This window comes from Saccopteryx leptura, chromosome 11 (assembly GCF_036850995.1).
Source record: "Saccopteryx leptura isolate mSacLep1 chromosome 11, mSacLep1_pri_phased_curated, whole genome shotgun sequence".
In the NCBI taxonomy this organism is placed as follows: domain Eukaryota; kingdom Metazoa; phylum Chordata; class Mammalia; order Chiroptera; family Emballonuridae; genus Saccopteryx; species Saccopteryx leptura.
This window is the reverse complement of record NC_089513.1, coordinates 79,931,242-79,949,489: the sequence shown is the minus strand read 5'-3', so window position 1 is coordinate 79,949,489 and position 18,248 is coordinate 79,931,242. Positions and strand designations below refer to the sequence as shown.

Genomic DNA, 18,248 nt, shown 5'->3' with positions numbered 1-18,248 from the left:
TGACTATTTCAGACTAAAAATTAGCTCGGTCGCGCTTGAAGAGTTCCGCGTCACTGTCAACTGCTCCTCGGCAACCACTGCCTGTGGTTGACACTTTTACAGGGGACAAAGGGCGGAGAAGGTCCCTGGCAGGGAGATGGTGGGGGTGGGGTGCCGAAAAGAAAACTCGAATTCCTGTGTATGTTCTCCAGTGAGTCCGGAACTAGTTAGGACCCCCTCCAGTTAACTTACTCCTAAAACCGTCACCTCAAAAACCCCCCCTTTGCCTGAAGAGGCCGAGGTCACACTTCCGCGCCCCAGTCTCTGCGCACCGACTGGCCTAAACCTGTCGGGGAGAAGGGATCGGTTTGTCTGCTATTACTGCTGAAAACCGGGAAGTTATCACCAAAACCTAGAACATATATCCGGCGGGGGACAGTGGATAGCCACCAGGACACGTAAACCGCACACAGCTCTTTCCGAGGGAAAGTGGGCGGCCCTGAAAAGGGCCTTTGGTGGATGCAAGATTAGGGCGGTAGGAACAGATAACTCAGCCGCCGAAGCCGTAAAGGGTGCGGCCCTGGCGCTTGAGCGCGTAGACCACGTCCATGGCCGTGACCGTCTTGCGCTTGGCGTGCTCGGTGTAGGTGACGGCGTCCCGGATCACGTTCTCCAGGAACACTTTGAGCACCCCGCGAGTCTCCTCGTAGATGAGCCCGGAGATACGCTTGACGCCGCCGCGCCGGGCCAGGCGCCGGATGGCGGGCTTGGTGATGCCCTGGATGTTGTCGCGCAGCACCTTGCGGTGGCGCTTGGCGCCCCCTTTGCCGAGACCCTTCCCTCCTTTGCCGCGACCAGACATGGCTGTAGTCTTACCAACCCCGGAGCTTTGCCACAGTCGTTTAAATAGAACTCCTGCGGACCAGAATGAAGACAGTATGCATTCGTTGTTTACTAAATGAGGTCATCGTGGGGGTGGAGCCATGAAAAAATATTAACATTTCATCGTTTTGATTGGCTAGGATACCTAGCTGAGGCAGAAACGGAAAGTGCCGATTTCTTTGCGTTGAAAAGATTTGCTTTCGCTTTTGTTTCACATAATTTACGCGCTACTTTGTAATTTAGATATATTTTTATGCTCTAAGTCATGAAAAAGATGAACAGAGAGTCCATTCATATGTATTTATTCCCATTTAGAAAGTAATAAATTATGTAATGATTCCTTGGGGAACGTAGAAATGGCAAAGGAGGGCGGATTCTTAGGTGAAGGGACTTACCCTTTCGGTCCTTCCACTATCCCTGTTTAAATGGACGCCTTTTGACAGGCGGGTCTATGCCCCAGGAAGTATAAGGCTGGACGTGAAGAAGCTCTGGCCCCTAAGGTCTTATGTTTGGAAAGAAGAAAAGGTCGACCAAGCGTTGCAAATTAAAACTGTTTCCTTTTCTTCTCTATCTCTCTTTACACATTTATTAGCTGACTTCTTTTTAGGCAGAGTCTGTGAGGGAGGGAGCACAAAGCTAAGCGTGTGCACACAGTTGCCCTGAGCCTCTCTGGCCTGCAGGGCAGGCCCCCTATCCTCCTTTATTAATCTAATGCCCTTCGACCTTCTCCTGTTTGAGAGGCAAGAACATACGTTTCGTCGAGTTGAGGATTAATTGTAGGGTAAGGCTAATACTTGATTAAGGTCATTACAAAGCCTTTTCAGGTTCTTTTCCTGAGAGGGCTTTGATGAAATTATTACTGTTTTAAACAAGGCTAAGCACAATAAAAAAAAGAGAGAGAGAGAGAGCAGAATAGAGCAGAATGAGATCTGAATGTGGTTTGAAGCAAGAATTCTGAATTTTTTTACTTTAGCTTCCTGCCGCAATTTTTGAAAATTTCCACTGTAGGAGTCACTCTAATTAAAAGGAAAAAAAGGAGGAAAAAAAAAAAAAAACCTCTCCCGATGCTGGTTAATAAATAAATGCCTATTTTAGGAACTTAAAATGAGGCTGGCTTGAGAACGATCACAATTTATACCTCAGACTTAGGTAAAAAGAAAGAGAGAGAGAGAGAGAGAGAGAGAGAGAGAGAGAGAAGACCCAGGAAGGGACAGGAAGATCCAGAAGAGCACGAGAAAGTTCTGAATAGCACGTGATTTGTAGCACTTCTGAAATACTTCAGTGGTTACATTCTTCTATTCCAAATTGAGAGCTTTTGGGTCCTTCTCCCTCTCTACCACCAGCACACAAGCTCAAAACAGTCCTGTCCTGTTTAAGGAAACAGTACTGAGTTACTTTGGAGAGACAACAGACCGGAATCACAAGTCGTGCTACTGGGGCATGCGCAGAGGAGTGACCTTTGACCAGCTGCACCCGGAACGGTCAGAAGCCAAGCACTCAAACACGGACCTCTTTCATAAGCCAAGGGTCCACTGTCCAGGACACTTACCATAAATGGTCAAATTCCAAGGTCCTGCAATTAGAATTTGCCGTCCAGGGTTTCGCATACTTCTTTCCCCCTAAACCCTTAAAACCGCTTAACCTAGTTCAGGAGCAAAAAACATTTGAAGCTCATTAGGTCTTTCAGCCTCTCGATGAAATGGATTTGAAGGCCATTAGAGCTCCCATCTTCTTGATTGGAGACTTCTCCATCAACAAACCTTTTCTTACTCTAGAGCCAGACCTTTTGAGGTTTGGCCTTTTGAAGCACTGGGCACAGGGACTCAGTAACAATAAGAGACTTAGTGAGGAAGGGATGTTAAACATTACAGAGAAAAAGGGCAAGTTCATAGGTAAAACTGAAATCTCAAGGTGTTTCTTAATACATTAAAAAAAAAAAACCAATAAAAGTAGAATGTATACACTATGTTTCCTTCTTTTATATTTTCTTCTAATTCCCGGTTCAAAATTTTTTTCCAATGACATTGACTCTAATCATGTATGCCAGAAAGGAAATATTTTTTAAAAGTATGCACATGTAGATTTATGTAAAAAATAGATCCTTCCACTGTGGGCAGAGTACAGATGTTGACTTGGTTGTGGGGCTTGGGAGAGGGTGGCTTACTCGACAGCTTGTGTGGCTTCTCGTTCTCCTTCATCCTTTCAACCTTCCTCTCCTTCTCAGAGTGAACCAGCTCCATAGCACCCCATTCATTCAGCGTGTGAGCTAAGCCCTTTCCAATAAAAACCCTGCAAACCAGTTGTGTCTAATTGGACACAAGAAACATTCGAACAGATAAAATTGATGATGTTAGCCAAATGGTTCATAAAGACATGAAATGTCCAGGTCCATCCTGAACAGAATAACTCAATCAGAATATCTTTCTTTTTTTTTTAATTTTAGTCTTTATTAAAGTGTGGTTAGAAAAAGAAAAGCAAACAATGGTAGCTTATAAGGATCTTCCAGTATTTTAAAGAAAGTGTCCTATTTTTAAATGTGTGTGTTTACATATGTGTCCATGAAAAAGGCATCAAGCATACACACTGTTATTAGATAACAAAATAAGAATTTTTACCTATAATTCCTAGCAGCCCTTAACCAACTGCTCAAAGATGACCAGTTCTGTTTTCCTTCTTTTCTGTGATTCCAGAAATTCACATAGCTGGTGAATAGTTTTTTTTTTTTTTTCTTATTTCCTCTAATTTTCAGATGCTTTTCTCCACTAGTGATGACCTCCTTTTCCCCCAAACCTAGCTCTCTACTACAAGGCCCTTGTGACATGTTTGACTGTGTCCACCAGATGGCACCCGTCTCCGCTCTACCACTCTTTGTAGGAGGTTTTGCCAGAGGGGAAATGAGTTACAGCATTTAAAATGCAGGGCTGCTTTGATTTTTCAAATGCAGTTGAGTTTAAGAACTGATGAAAGAGGCCAGGAAAATTAAGCTCTGAAATACTGAAAGACAATGGGGACTTAAGACGTCAGTTATAGCAAAGGAAATGAGCAGGTCCCAGTTGAAGATGGTTTAAAGGTGTTACTGTTGAAAGCCAGGGTGTCTCTTGAAAACTCAGCCTGTGTGAAATAAAAGCGATAGAAAACAAACCGCTGCCTACTTAAGTGTAACATCTCCTTAAGGGGGTTGAAGAACAAGAGACTCTTCCTGGTTGTCGGCTGTGAGGACAGGATGTTATATATGTAAAGTGAAAAAAGAAAAGAAAAGAAAAGAAAATCTGTCATTGAGCTTCCAGCATGGAGGGGAAACGGTTACTGAACTCAAGGGCTTCACTGCTTGGGGTGTTCTATTCAAGAATGACATGGCTATCACAAGGTTGTTTTATTTCTTTGCAGCAAGTAAGGGAGGCAGGTTCACATCTGACACTCTTGTCTCCCTGAAGGAAGGCTTAGTCACATCTCATATATATACACGAGGACGGTGGTTAATTACATGTTGCTTTCTTTGCAGTTGGCTATACTTACCTGGTTGGGTCCTCTCAAGATCATCCGGTTAGGGCTGTGTTTGCAAAATACTGTTGTACATTTTCACATGTAGCAAGAACAGAACAGTATTTAGTAAGAAATGACCAGACCTTGGGTCCCTTGTAACTAACAGAATGACCAATGTGTTACAGTTTAGATATTATTTCTAGAACAGAGAAAAACAGTGAATTCATATCATAGTTTCTTATTTTTTATTTTTATCTTGAGAGTATGTTTATTCAAGCTGGGAACAAAGAAGGGCTTAGGATAGCAGAAGTAACAGGAGAGAGCCTAGTCCGGCTGCTTTAACTCACTGAGAAATAAAAGTCACAGTGCCAGGTTTTGGCTGCTTGGCTCAGCAGTAGAGCGTCGGCCTGGTGTGAGGTAGTCCCAGGTTCAATTCCCGGCCAGGGCACACAGGAGAAGCGCCCATCTGCTTCTCCACCCTTCCTCTCCTTCTCTCTGTCTCTCTCTTCCCCTCCCACAGCCAAGGCTCCATTGGAGCAAAGTTGGCCTGGGCACTGAGGATGGCTCCATGGCCTCCACCTCAGGTGCTAGAATGGCTCCGGTTGCTAAGGAGCAATGCCCCAGATGGGCAGAGCATATAGCCCCCTGGTGGGCATGCTGGGTGGATTCCCTTTGGGCGCATGCAGGAGTCTGTCTCTCTGCTTCTCAGCTTCTCACATCAAAAAAATACCAAAAAATACCAAAAAAAAGTCACAGTGACAGAAGTGAGCCAAGGGGCTGCTGCTGGTTCACTGAAGAGTCAGAGAAAAGGGAGGCTTGGAGACAGATTTTGGGGTGAGGCTGAGATGAACTGCCACTGTCCACTGCTCCCCTGGTTGCTAATCTCACACAAACCCTCAGTTTAGGAGATGCCCGCCTGAGAGAGAAGAAAGGTGTGGGCATCCTCCTGGGAGGGAGACTGTGCCTCATTCATTATAGTTTCATAAAAACACTCCACGAAACAAAATGTAAGACATTTAGAAGCAGTATAAATGTCCCCAAAATGACATAATAAGTATAAACATAAGGTGGACAAATACATCCAGAAAAATCATGCGGCACACAGCACAATTCATCATGCCCTTATTTAAATATATCTACTTGATGCTTTTATGCATTTTAATATAGCAATAACTGAGAGGAACACACATTATTGATAGAGTTTATCAATAATTAATGGGATGATAGTTTCAATTTCATTCCTTTTCAACTTTTCTACAGTAAGCTCATATTCCATATACTTTTATCCATTTAATTTTTGTAACCAGAAAAGAAAAAAAGAAAATTGTTAGAAAATAATTGAGATCTCCTTGCTTCAAATTCAGTACCTACCAGCAAACATCTGAACTATATTTGGTCCCTCGAGGCACTTGCCCTCTGAGATAAAAGCTTTGAACCACAGCTTTGCAGCCAAATGTGTGCAGAAGCATTAGGCCTGACCAGGCAGCAGCGCAGTAGATAGAGCACAGGACTGGGACACAGATGACCCAGGTTCAAAACCCCGAGGTTGCCGACTTTAACACGGGGCCACTGGCTTCAGCGTGGGATCATAGACATGACCCCATGGTTGCTGGCGTGAGCCCAAGGTCACTGGCTTGAGCAAGGGGTCACTCACTCTGCTGTAGCCCCACCCCCCGCCCCAGTCAAGGCACATATGAGAAAGCAATCAACGAACAACTAAGGAGCCGCAAGGAAGAATTGATGTTTCTCATCTCTCTCCCTTCCTGTCTGTCTGTCCTCTCTGTCTCTCTGTAAAAAATAAAATAAAAAGCATATGCCTCCTGTCTGTATATGTTAGAACTATTTTGAACATGGTGAGAAGAATCACTGAATCAGTGTCTCCTTGCCCCTGAGGGGCCGCTTAGATAAAATTGTTTTGAATGTGCACAGCTGGGGATGGGAACCATACTCCCAAGGGGCCCCCAGGAGCTCGCAGCCTATCTTCCATTCTTTCATGATTAATACAGGAGGGCCCTGGCCGGTTGGCTCAGTGGTAGAGCGTTGGCCTGGTGTGTGGAAGTCCGGGGTTCAATTCCCGGTCAGGGCACACAGGAGAAGCACCCATCTGCTTCTCCACCCCTCCCCCTCTCCTTTCTCTCTATCTCTCTCTTCCCCTCCCACAGCCAAGGCTCCATTGGAGCAAAGTTAGCCTGGGCACTGAGGATGGCTCTATGGCCTCTGCCTCAGGTGCTAGAATGGCTCTGGTTGCAACAGAGCGACTCCCCAGATGGGCAGAGCATCGCCCCCTGGTGGGCATGCCGGGTAGATCCCGGTGGGACATATGCGGGAGTCTGTCTGACTGCCTCCCCGTTTCCAAATTCAGAAAAACAAACACACACACACACAAAAAAAAATACAGGAGACGTTGCTCCAGCTCTTGTAGGAAAGTGCCACCAGGGTTCTGAGTCCAGAGGCACAGCTGTAGGGAGGACACTGTGAGGTCCAGCGCAGCCCGTAACTGACACCATCAATCACAGCGCTGGCCGGGGGACCCGGACTGAGATGAACAGTGAGGCCTCAGCAGTAAGGGAGTTAGTTGCACGCTGGGGTCCTTCCCACAAGACTCCGAAAGGAAGCATGGCTGAGACTATCTGCTGCTGTCTCCCCTGAATGTGGGTCCCGCTCACCAAGAACAAAGACGAGGAGACAAGAAAGGAGCATCTGGTCGCCATGGTTTTCCTTTACTGCTCATGCCGTGGGGCGGAGATGTTAATGCAGTGGGTGGGATGCATCAGAGTCAGAGTGACAGAGGCCGAGACCCGTCTTCATCCCTGGCAACGTGCTTCACTTTCTTCATTTAAAAAATGAGGATTAAAAAAAAAGGGGGATAATAGCTCTCACAACAAAGAATCGCATGAAAAAAAACAACAAAAATCCGCACGCTTGTAGGTGCTCACAACAAAATCTGTTTCCAGGTTAAGTGTTGTTTGGTGTCGGCCACATTATCATCGTCATCGTTTTCATGATCAGAACAAGGAAACGGGGTCAGCAGAGACCAAGCAGAACATGACGCACCACTTCAGGTCTGGCCGACCAGAGAGGCTTGGTCCGTGCAAGGGTCGTCGTTAGTCCCGGGGAAATCTGCGTGACTCCTTTGTGCACCTTGAGACAGAGGTGCCCCTCCTCAAAACACTTCCCACTCACTTTCTGGAACTGATAATAATACACACAGACAGCCACACGCTTCTGGAAAAGGGGCCTCTTCAGCATCCGCTGTGGTGCCTTGACAGCTGTTCAATGACCCAGATCATTCTCCTATATATAGAAGACACCGGAGTTTGGGGACAGGTCGATTATGAAATACAGAAACAGGGAGGATTAAAAAGAAACTTGAATGGATCCAGGCAATGCCTGGATGTGTGTAAGGCAGTGTGCTATGAGAATGCATGTCCTGAGGACAAGGCTCATAGCTTTTCTCACACCTTCTAAAGAATCCTGGTAGAAAAGAAAGAAGAGAGGAAAGGAGGGGAGGGGAGGGGAGGGGAGGGGAGGGGAGGGGAGGGGAGGGGAAGGAGAAAGAAAAGAACCGTAAGCCCCCCCCCCCCCCCAATACAGGGAGCCTCACTGCAGAGGCAGGAGGAGAGAAAACACAGGTGTGTGGAGTTGGCGGCGCTGCAGGAAACCAAGGCAGGCTGTAGCGGTAGACGGGGACTCCCGAGAGCCGGATTTGGGGAGAGGTCACGGTGGAGACTGTTGGCATGCAGAAACTCAGAAACCTAAATGCGGACGGTGAAGAGCAGGGAGTTCCTGGGCCAGCTCTTAGTTTGGGGGATCCAATTCTGTCCTCAAACACCAAACTTCACCAGTGCGCCCTCTGAGCCTCCGACCCTTCCCGCCAGGGTCCGCCGGCTGCACTTCACTCACAGTCGGCCAGGACATAGTCCTCCGTGGCTCCTCCTGCAAAGACAAGGTGCACCGCAGGCTGGGCATCCTCTTGTCTGGACTCCCCCTAGTCCCTCCCTCATCGCCCTCACCCACGCACTTCAACTCTGACCCCTCCCTGCCTAAGTAAGGAACTAGATCCCCGGGATCATTATCTGGGCTCTGAAGACACTCAGTCGCTTTCTGACCAGCCACTTGGCCTCACGTCTCGCCTTCCAACAACTCACGTTCTGCACCTCGAAGACTGTGTCTCTCCCGGCTTCTCTCCCTTCAGTGACTTAACCGAGGCTCATGATGCAGCGTCCCAAAGGGATAGGGCTCTCAGTGAGTGGGTCTGTCTGCCCCCCTTTTCCTGGCACCGTAAAGGTCCAGGGGGTAGACATGCGGATACGGTGATAAGACCGAGCAGCCATAATGATTTATCACCTCCCGCTGTGCTGCATACTGTCCCCCATGTACGGCTGCTCCATCTGGGCCATCTCCCCCCATCCTCATCTCTCCTACAGGAACCCTGCTGCTTCCAGACCAGAAGCTCTTCTCAACACCCAGCAGAACAAGGTCATTCCTTCTTTGGACATCCCAAGCATCAGCTTCACATCTGCCTTATTAGGACCAGACGGGCCCTTTCTCCATACTGACCATGTCATGGATGTCATGCCCTGTTGTCGAATGCAAGTGACAAAAAGCCTTTGTAGACTCGAGGCTTAGCAAAAGGCTCAGTTCTCCCCCCTCCACCTCCATATTGGCTGTGATGCTGAGTATTTGTACCCACTTCACTGGCTTGCTTAAGTTGCTGGAAGCAATTTACATGCCCTTCCTCTCACTCTTTCTTTCTTCAGAAGTTGGTTGATTTCGCTTATGCATGGTGGGGGGATTCCTGTTTATGCTTAAGAGAGTTCCTGTTTTTGCCTCAGATGTGTGACTTTGTATCAAAGACTTATTTGCATATGGCTATATAATAAAGCAAACTGGGGCTATGGGGCACTGGGATATTGCCTTCAGCATTGAAGAGGCCTCCCGGTCCCATCCCTTTTTCTTAATGAGTCTGTTTTCTTAATTCCGCACTGTTCTCACTCAAGACCTAGAATTACCAGCCGCGCTGGTGCGCAGCAATGCCCCAGTAAACAGAGCCTCTGAGTTCTGCACCAGCAAACCTCCACGCCCCCTCACTGCCTCAGACAGCACCTTGCAAAGCAGTTGGTGCTCAAGAGACATCTGTTGAATCAGGAGCTATCATTCTGAAGAACGCAATCATTCCTGCTCTCACGAAGGGGCCAGGTGCTTCCAAAGACAGAGACAGAGAGACACACACACAGAGAGAGAGAGAGAGAGAGAGAGAGGGAGAGAGAGAGAGAGAGAGAGAGAGGGGAGAGAGAGAGAGAGAGAGAGAGACAGAGAGAGAGAGAGAGAGAGAGGGAGAGAGAGAGAGAGAGAGAGAGAGAGAGAGAGAGCTTCTCAGGGATGCCAGCCCCCTCAGCCTTCCCTCTGTCCACTTCCTGCAGGAGCCTGACTATGTCCTGGGGCAGAGGTACTGAAACTTCCACATCTTCCTACTCACGGGAAGCCTGCCTTTTCCGTAGGATGCTGAACATAATTCCAGCGAAGATGATGACGCAGATAGTGATCCCACTGATGACTGCGGTGACCAGCGTGCCAGACACAGAGGGCTCTGCAACAGCACAAGCAAGGAAATGCCCATGAGTGCCAGCCGGCCCGGGCAGACCCTCCCCGTCACGTTGACCAATGCCAGCCGGCCCGGGGGGGGGGGCAGACCCTCCCCGTCACGTTGACCAATGCCAGCCGGCCCCGGGCAGACCCTCCCCGTCACGTTGACCAATACCAGCCGGCCCGGGGGGGGGGGGGCAGACCCTCCCCGTCACGTTGACCAATGCCAGCCGGTCCCGGGCAGACCCTCCCCGTCACGTTGACCAATGCCAGCCGGCCCCGGGCAGACCCTCCCCGTCACGTTGACCAATGCCAGCCGGCCCCGGGCAGACCCTCCCCGTCACGTTGACCACCACTCCATTCCACCCACAATAGGTCTTCTCAGCCCGTATGTACCCCAGGTGGCCGTGAGGGGCTGCTCCAGGCCCGGGTGCTCCACCTGGCAGGAGTGTCTGTGCTCTTCTCCTGAGGGCACGGACAAAGCCAGCCAGGTCTGGTAGGTCCCATCCCCATTGGGCAGCACGTCCCCAGGCTCCGCGTCTTTGGCGTCCAGCGGCTGCCTGTCCTTCAGCCACCTCATGGTGATGTTTGGGGGGCAGAAGTTCAGAGCCTGACACCGAAGAGTGGTCACGGCCGAGGCCACGTGATGAGTCACCCTCACCGAAGGAGGCACTGGACAGGAAGCAGGAAGCATCTGGTGAGGGGATCCTTCCACCCTGCCCAGGAAGACCAGGGTTTTCACTTCCCTCCTCTATGGGTGGGAAGAAGGAGACACCCTGCTGTGAGGCCACACAAGCTGCAGGGACACCCAGATGGTGTCCTAAGAATGTGCCAAGATTCTGCTCTGAGGTGGCATCCTGTGGAGAGGAGTCACAGCCATCTCAGCCTCTTGCACTGTCCCCTGTCTCATACCCACCCCTGCTGGCCGTCCCTTCGGTTCTCTCTTAAACGCGTTACATTGAATCAGATAAAACTGCCTTTCACAGGCTTCAAAATGATCGAACACTATCGGCCACCTCCTCCGGTTCAACCCAGGAAGAATTGTAAGGAGGGGCCTCGTGAGATGGCCGGCCTGCAGGGACTGTGGCCATGTTCTGTGAGCCACCCTTTAACCTACGAGGCTTCTGCTTCTCTGATGGTTGCCTCGCTGGGTGACTTCTTGCCTTGGTATTCATATGATGACTGATACCTTTTCCCCCAAGCATAAGACGCACCTTAATTTGGGGGCCCAGAATTCGAAGAAAAAAAAAAAAAGGTATTACGTAAAGTGATCAAACTCGAGTTTGATTCATCATAAAATTCGTACAACTCCTCATCCCTGTCAAAACTCCCCTCCATGAACTTGTCCTCATCTGTGTCGGATGACGAATCACTGTCTTCATCTACTACTGCCTCGTCCTCCGTTCCATCGATGGCATTTGAAATGCCACAACCACTGGATAAAACGCACCCAGTTTTTAGACCAAAGATATATCGAAAAAAGGGTGCGTCTTATACATGGGGAAATACGGTGTACCTGATTCCTAATAGGCATAAATGCACACAGGGTCCTTGAAGAAATCAAGAGACCAGATCCATCGTTGCCCGTTGGCCGCACCCAAGAAGACAATTAAAGCCATAGTTCCCGGCCAGGTCACGTGTCTCACTTGGAAGCTGGAGCCCTTGGAGCAGACACACGGCCCCCAGCGCCTGCCCAGAACCACACGACCGGGCCCACAGGGCAACTCCAGCACGGCAGCTGTGCCCGGGCCCACAGGGCAACTCCAGCACGGCAGCTGTGCCCGGCTCGCCCCCCACGTCCTCCTCCCTGGGGGACGGAGACAGAAGGGGCCCCGGCCCTACCTGGGCGGTCCAGGACCCCGGTCCCCAGCTCCAGCAGCTGCCGCAGCTGCTCGGGGCAGTCCCGTTCCAGGTAGGCCTTGTTCTGCCTGGCACGAATCTTGGTCACTTCCCACTCCAGCTTGGTGGCCCGGGCCGCAGGCTCAGCAGCTGTCCAGTTCAACGTCTTGGGGCAGAAGTCCAGGTGGTCCTCCCCATCGTAGCCGTATTTCCAGATGCCCCTCGTGCTGCTGTCCTCGGCCACCTCGCAGCCGAGGATCACCTGCAGGGTGTGGGACGCTGGCGACACCCCCGGCTGCTTTACTGGAACCAAAGGAGCACAGGTGCCTGTCTCCGCCACCTCTGGAGACCAAGTGGCCTCGGGAAGCAAACTCCTTCCCTCCTCCCTGCCCCTGGGACCTCCAATGCCCAGCCTTGCCCCCTGTCCCCTCACAGCCCCGTACCATGGCTCTGGTTGTGGTTGTCAATAATGGTCCAGAAGTCGACCGTGAACATGTAGTTCCACCCTTTCAGGCTCTGACTCAGCTGCAGCCACAGCGGGCTGGAGGTCCCACCCCAGGCCCACGGGGCACGGGGTTCTGCACGGCGACTCTCATGATTGTAGAACACAAACAGCTGGTCATCCACGTAGCCCAAGGCCTCAAACAGGGGCAGCCCAAGGTCTGGCTCTGTGGCGCCCATGAAGAGATAGCGCAGAGAGTGTGACCCTGGGGAGGGCAACAGGTGTCTGTGGGTGCAACAGAACTGGGAGGCGGGGGTCCCACGGCTCCTGAATCAACTCCAAACCCCCAGGCTCCTCTGGGCCTAGAGGAGTGAAAAGTGCTGGAACAGGACTGTCTTCCCATCCATGGGCCCTCGCTCTGCCAAGTGTGGATGCCACCCCAGCCTGCCCAGCACTTGCCCCATTAGGACAGACTCCCCTGGAACCAACAGACTCTAGAAATCACCAAGGTGTCTCTGGCTGGGGCACTGAGCTCAGCATTGAGGACAGGAGTTGGTGCCCAGAGCTAATTAGATCCAAGTCCAGGGGAATCTGCTGTTGGGTCTTCATTGCTTCCTTCTCTAAACCCTTTCTTAAGTCCACGTCGGCTGTTAAAGGTCGGGACAGGCTCCAACAAACAGCCCGGGGCCCACACTGTCTGTCAGTGACAGTGGAAGGCCGTCCAGCGATGGATCCCAGTGTCTGGAACACGGCCTGGCACGGAGCCCATGCTCACTGCAGATCGACGGGTTGATAAGCGACAACCCCTAGATGCCCACTTCTGGCCCTGAACTCTCAACTCTTCCACCCAGCTGCCTACATGACACCACCAGTTGGGTGGCTGATGAGAATCTCAAACTTAAGTCCAAAACGGCTCCAATTCCCCCCCCCCCAAACAGCCCTTTTGACTGCCTGTACCATCTCAGAAATGTCATCTGCTATCACCCTGCTACCCAGGCTAATAGAATAAAAATAAAAATAATTAAGCAACCGAGTCACTTTCGACTCTTCTCTTTATGTCACACACACACAGATCCTTCAGGCAGGTCCTTCAACATATATCTGATAGACTACAGGCAGTTAGACAGGCAGGCCCGTCAACATATATCTGATGGACTACAGGCAGTTAGACAGGCTTGAGCACAGCCAGAACCCCAGGCCAGCTGTGGAATGTCGCCAGGGTGGAAAACCTACGTGCCTAGCAACGGGCAGAACTAGAGAAAACAATCATGATGGGCTAGGACCTCACCCCTATGGCGACCCCTAGCATGTCCTTTGTTCCTCCGTTTAGACTCCCTTAGAGGAGGAATAAAAGGGCTGGCTCTGCTGTGCTCTCATACAAGCCCTTGCACACTCTTTCCCTTAAGCATTAAGCCTTGAAGACAAAGAGGTTCTGATCAGGACCAGACAATCTTAGGAACCAAGCCTCAGGTCTGCTGATCACAGAGACAGAGTGTTGGTCCCTCTAGAGATAATATCCAGGCCTCAGTGGTGTGTCAGCTGTGTCAGCGCCTGGCCCAGAGAAGCAGCAAAACCAGGTGAAGTGCCCTGGCCGACCTCAGGACCAGATGCAACGACTAATGAGCCCCAGCACGGACCAGGACCAGTCAGTGGAGACCATGCCCCTGAAAGGAGACACACACACACACACACACACACACACACACACACACACACACACACGTAAAGCTGATGAATATTCTAAGACCCTTCCCTGAGACCAGCCCCCAAATCCCCACCTGTAGAAAACCTTTAAGATGAAGACTCCAGTTCCCTCTCTCTCTCTACCAAGTTTCCTCCCCTTTTCTTCCCTCAGGCGAGTACCTTTGCCTTCTTTCTCCTAAGCTCCAAGGGCTGTTTTTTTGCATCTGTAACTTGTTTTCTGATGAGCCCACACAGCCCAGCTGGCTCACTACTTCTACCTCTGTGACTTTCTGAGTACACTTCTTGCACCCAATTCTTGGCTCGGAATTCTTTCTCAGCCAAACTTAAGAACCAAGATCTAGCATTCACTGCCAACATATCCATAAAAGAACCACTACCCCACACTGACCCAGCCCACCACTTCTCGCCAGGCCTAATGCACAGCTTCCTGGCTTTCATTGTTTCTCTTCTGGGCCTGCTTTCCCCAGGACAATCTTGTTCAAAGCTGTGACAGATCATGCCATTCCTCAGCTGGAAACCACAGGGCAGCCTGCGAGGCCCTGGGGGCCTTGCCTGTCGCCCCTGTGCTGAGCCTGTCACCATTCCTGGCCTCACCCTGCACTCCTGTTGCAAAAGGTCCTCGCTTTCTCCAACCCCGGATCCTTAACCAGGTGTGTGTGTGTGGGGGGGGGGTGCATTTGGCAATGTCTGGAGACATTTTCAGTTGTCACACCTAGTGAGTAAAGGACAGGGATGCTCCTAACATCCTACGATACACAGGGCCGTCCCCACAACCACGGCAAAATGTCAGCAGTGCTGCGGTTGTGAGCCTTGCTTCAACCCGCCTTGCTGGGTCCACTCAGCTTGCCTGGGAAGGGCTGATCCCAGTCCGTGTCACCATTCTGACCTCTGTTCAAAGTCCAGCCTGAGAGAGGAGCCTGTCCTGACCCCTGTCATGCCTGTGTGTTCATGGCTCCCACTATTATCTGAGGTTCTACATTCTTTTGTTGGTTTGCTTATTGTCACCCCCTCACCCCACCCCACACACACTGGAATGCATTATATCAGAGAGCAAAGACTAGGTTCCTCACTGTCCCCCTGGGTCCAGGAAAGCCACACGGCTGGTTGTCCTAGACTGTGAGCAATAAATTCTTCGTTCAACATCACACTCCATGGTTAAACCTCTAATGCGGTGTGGTGGTTAACACTAGCAGCTATAAAGTGGAGACAGGGCCTCTGCCTCAGAACCCAGGGTAACAGTGATCAAAATCACCAGCGAGCAAGCCATGGCTCATTCTTGTTATTTATTTTATTTTTAAATGACTTTATTTATTCCTTTTTTTTTCTTTCTTTCTTTTTTTTTTTTTTTAAAGAGAACCAGAGAGAGACAAAGAGAGAAGGAAGAGGAGCAGGAAGCATCAACTCCCATATGTGCCTTGACCAGGCAAGCCCAGGGTTTCAAACTGGCAACCTCAGCGTTCCAGGTTGAGGCTTTTCCCACTGCGCCACCACAGGTCAGGCCCCCTGCCTCATTCTTGTCATCTGTAAGAGTGGACACATTTTCTACCTGTCCTCCAAATGTTACCCTGAGCCTGTGCCAAAGGGCAGACTCCCTGTTAGAAGATCGGAAACAAGGGGTAGGACTTCACTTAACATCAGAAAAGCAGATTTCTTAAATTCTCAGGAACCTGAAACCCAGTAGAATCCACATATGAACAGCTCCTACCTTCCAAGGGCAAAGTGGCGTCATTAAGATCACAGATAGGGAGGTGATTAAACACTGAGGTCGCTACTTATGCCAGTGTTTTCCAACCGCCAGTCCGCGGACCGCCTGTTCGACAGAAATTTCATGCCTGTCCGGGAACGTTAAGCACCCTGATGTTGGTACGAAGATTATAGACCACCGGGCCCCAAGCGTGGAAAGGCTGGAAACCACTGAGTGAAGCGCTAACCCTCATTCCTTTGGCGTCCTTTTAGTAAAGGCCCCTTAGTTAGGGCCGCACTGTTAACATTGCAACGCAACAACCCGCCTGAAAACCAGAACTTGACTTTTAGTTTCGACATAACAGGGTAATTGTATTTCCAGGCAGAGTAGCAGTCCGCAAGAATCACCAAAGTCCTGGGCAGATCCCTTTCGGGGAGCCCCCACCCCAGCTGCGCCCCGGGGTGGGACTCAGACCTCAGCGGTGGGAATGCGCAAGGCACCCCGGCTCTCCTCCACCGCGCGGCCCTCCACCCTGACCGCGCCGGGTGACCCTCGGTGAGGACTGCCGGGAATGGGGGCGGGGTGACGGCGACACGAAGCCCGGGACCCAAGTCCAAGGACCCGCAAGCCAAGCTCGGCTTCCAGGAGAAAGGAAAAGCCTGGCCCTTAGAAGCATCAGGTCAGGAAGAGAGAGATGGCTCTGAGCGCCGCTCCGCAGAGCGGGGACAGCGGGGTGGGGGACAGCCCCGCGCGGAAGGCCGCGTAACACCGCCTGCGCCCCACAGCGGGGCCCTCCGGGCAAGGCTGGGGAACGGGCTGCGCAGGGGCCGGCGCGCCCTGGTCCCCCCGTTTCCCGCCCGCACTCACGCGCTTGGCCCTGCGCGGCCGCGGTCCGCACCCCAATGCCCCAGAGCGCCCCGAGCAGTAGGAACAGCGCGCGCCCGGCTCGCGGGCCCATCCCCGGCGGCAGGCCAGGACACGGGGTGGCCCGAGAGGTCACTCTGCAGCCATCGCCCAGTGACACTTCCTGGCCTCTGCGATCCTTTTCCGGCCACGGGTGGAAAGAAGTTGGTCTCCTCCTGCACTTGCGCTCGTGCTCGTGCCCGTGTCGAGGGGCACGACGTGCCAAACACCCAGGGACTCGGCTCTGTGACAGGTTTCAAACCCTGAGGGGATTGTTTCTGACCCGGGAATGGACGTTTAACGGCTTTCTGATGTAACTATTTAAATGCTGAATAATTTTAAATTTTAGTTACCCATTGTCAAAACTTTTGAGATGAGAGAGAAAGAGGAAGAGAGAGAGAGAGCTGAGAAGCATCAACTCGTGGTTGCATCACTTTAGTGGTTCACTGATTGCTTTCTCACACGTGCCTTGATCGGTGGAAGTCCAGCTGAGCCCGTGACCCCCTTGCTCAAGCCCGCAACATGGGGGGCCCACACCACCATCGGTCAGGTTGTATTGTTAAAACTTTTAAGTTCAGTTTGCTTATCTTGTTATATGAGTTAGAATAATTCAATGTGCTTATTTGGTTTGAATGAATTGAATCATAATGTCGCACTCAAGGGGTTCACAACTTGGGGTGCTCTATTCAAGAACGAGTCGTAGCTGTCACAAGGTCGTTTTATTAAGTAAGGGAGACAGGGCTTCACATTCAAAGCTCTGTCTTCTTTCAGAAGGAAGGCTTAGCCACGGTTTATTGTACACTATTTGGTCAATTAAAGGTTGATTTCTCTGCAGCTTCCTAAACTTACCAGGTTGAGTGCAAATCAAACTCATCAAGTTAGAACTGTGTCTGCAAAATACAGTGTTACATTGTAACGTGTAGGAAGCCTACCTTTTAGTAAGTACCACCCAAACCGTGAAACTCTTGTTTTATCTTACAGTAATATTAACAGATTAGACCAGGGGTCCCCAAACTACGGCCCGTGGGCCGCATGCGGCCCCCTGAGGCCATTTATCCGGCCCCTGCCGCACTTCTGGAAGGGACACCTCTTTCATTGGTGGTCAGTGAGAGGAGCACATTGACCATCTCATTAGCCAAAAGGAGGCCTATAGTTCCCATTGAAATACTGGTCAGTTTGTTGATTTAAATTTACTTGTTCTTTATTTTAAATATTGTATTTGTTCCCGTTTTTTTTGTTTGTTTGTTTTTATACTTTAAAATAAGATATGTGCAGTGTGCATAGGGATTTGTTCATAGTTTTTTTTTTATAGTCCAGCCCTCCAACGGTCTGAGGGACAGTAAACTGGCCCCCTGTGTAAAAAGTTTGGGGACCCCTGGATTAGACCCTACAGAAATATCTTTCACAATTCACATAATTTGGTTAAATTCCACAGACTTTAAAGCCCAGGAGAATCACCTGAAGAAACATTAAACTTGATGTCCTGCTCTTGCCTTCAGAAACTCGGGTTTAATTGGTGTGGGGGCCAAAATCATCAGGATTTTGAAAGCCCCCTTAACACACACAGCTAAACTTGACAACTACTGCCTCAGACCTTTCAAACCCTAGTAACAAACTTTTACATGCCTAATAAATCCAATAAGGAATACCTTTTGTACATGTGCAAATTTTGACCAAGAAAATAAAAAATCAAACGTGGAAATCAGGGCCTCAGCTATAGGGGACGTGCACAGGTTTGGGCCGATG

The 18,248-nt window shown here is 50.4% G+C and overlaps 2 protein-coding genes across 2 annotated transcripts; both read right to left on the bottom strand.

Annotated features, from left to right (window-relative positions):
• Positions 1 to 519: 519 nt before the first annotated feature.
• LOC136383234 (histone H4) lies at positions 520 to 843 on the bottom strand. Its single transcript, XM_066352877.1, has one exon. The coding sequence runs from the start codon at positions 839 to 841 to the stop codon at positions 530 to 532; it is 312 nt and encodes a 103-aa protein (XP_066208974.1). The 5' UTR covers positions 842 to 843; the 3' UTR covers positions 520 to 529.
• Positions 844 to 7,043: 6,200 nt separating this feature from the next.
• Positions 7,044 to 17,497, bottom strand: HFE (homeostatic iron regulator). The gene is made up of 6 exons (XM_066352644.1): positions 16,467 to 17,497; positions 12,213 to 12,476; positions 11,773 to 12,072; positions 10,327 to 10,602; positions 9,824 to 9,934; positions 7,044 to 8,280 (listed from the first exon to the last, which is right to left on the bottom strand). Exons 1-6 carry the CDS (start codon positions 16,555 to 16,557, stop codon positions 8,240 to 8,242), a joined length of 1,083 nt encoding a protein of 360 aa, XP_066208741.1. The 5' UTR covers positions 16,558 to 17,497; the 3' UTR covers positions 7,044 to 8,239.
• Positions 17,498 to 18,248: the final 751 nt, after the last annotated feature.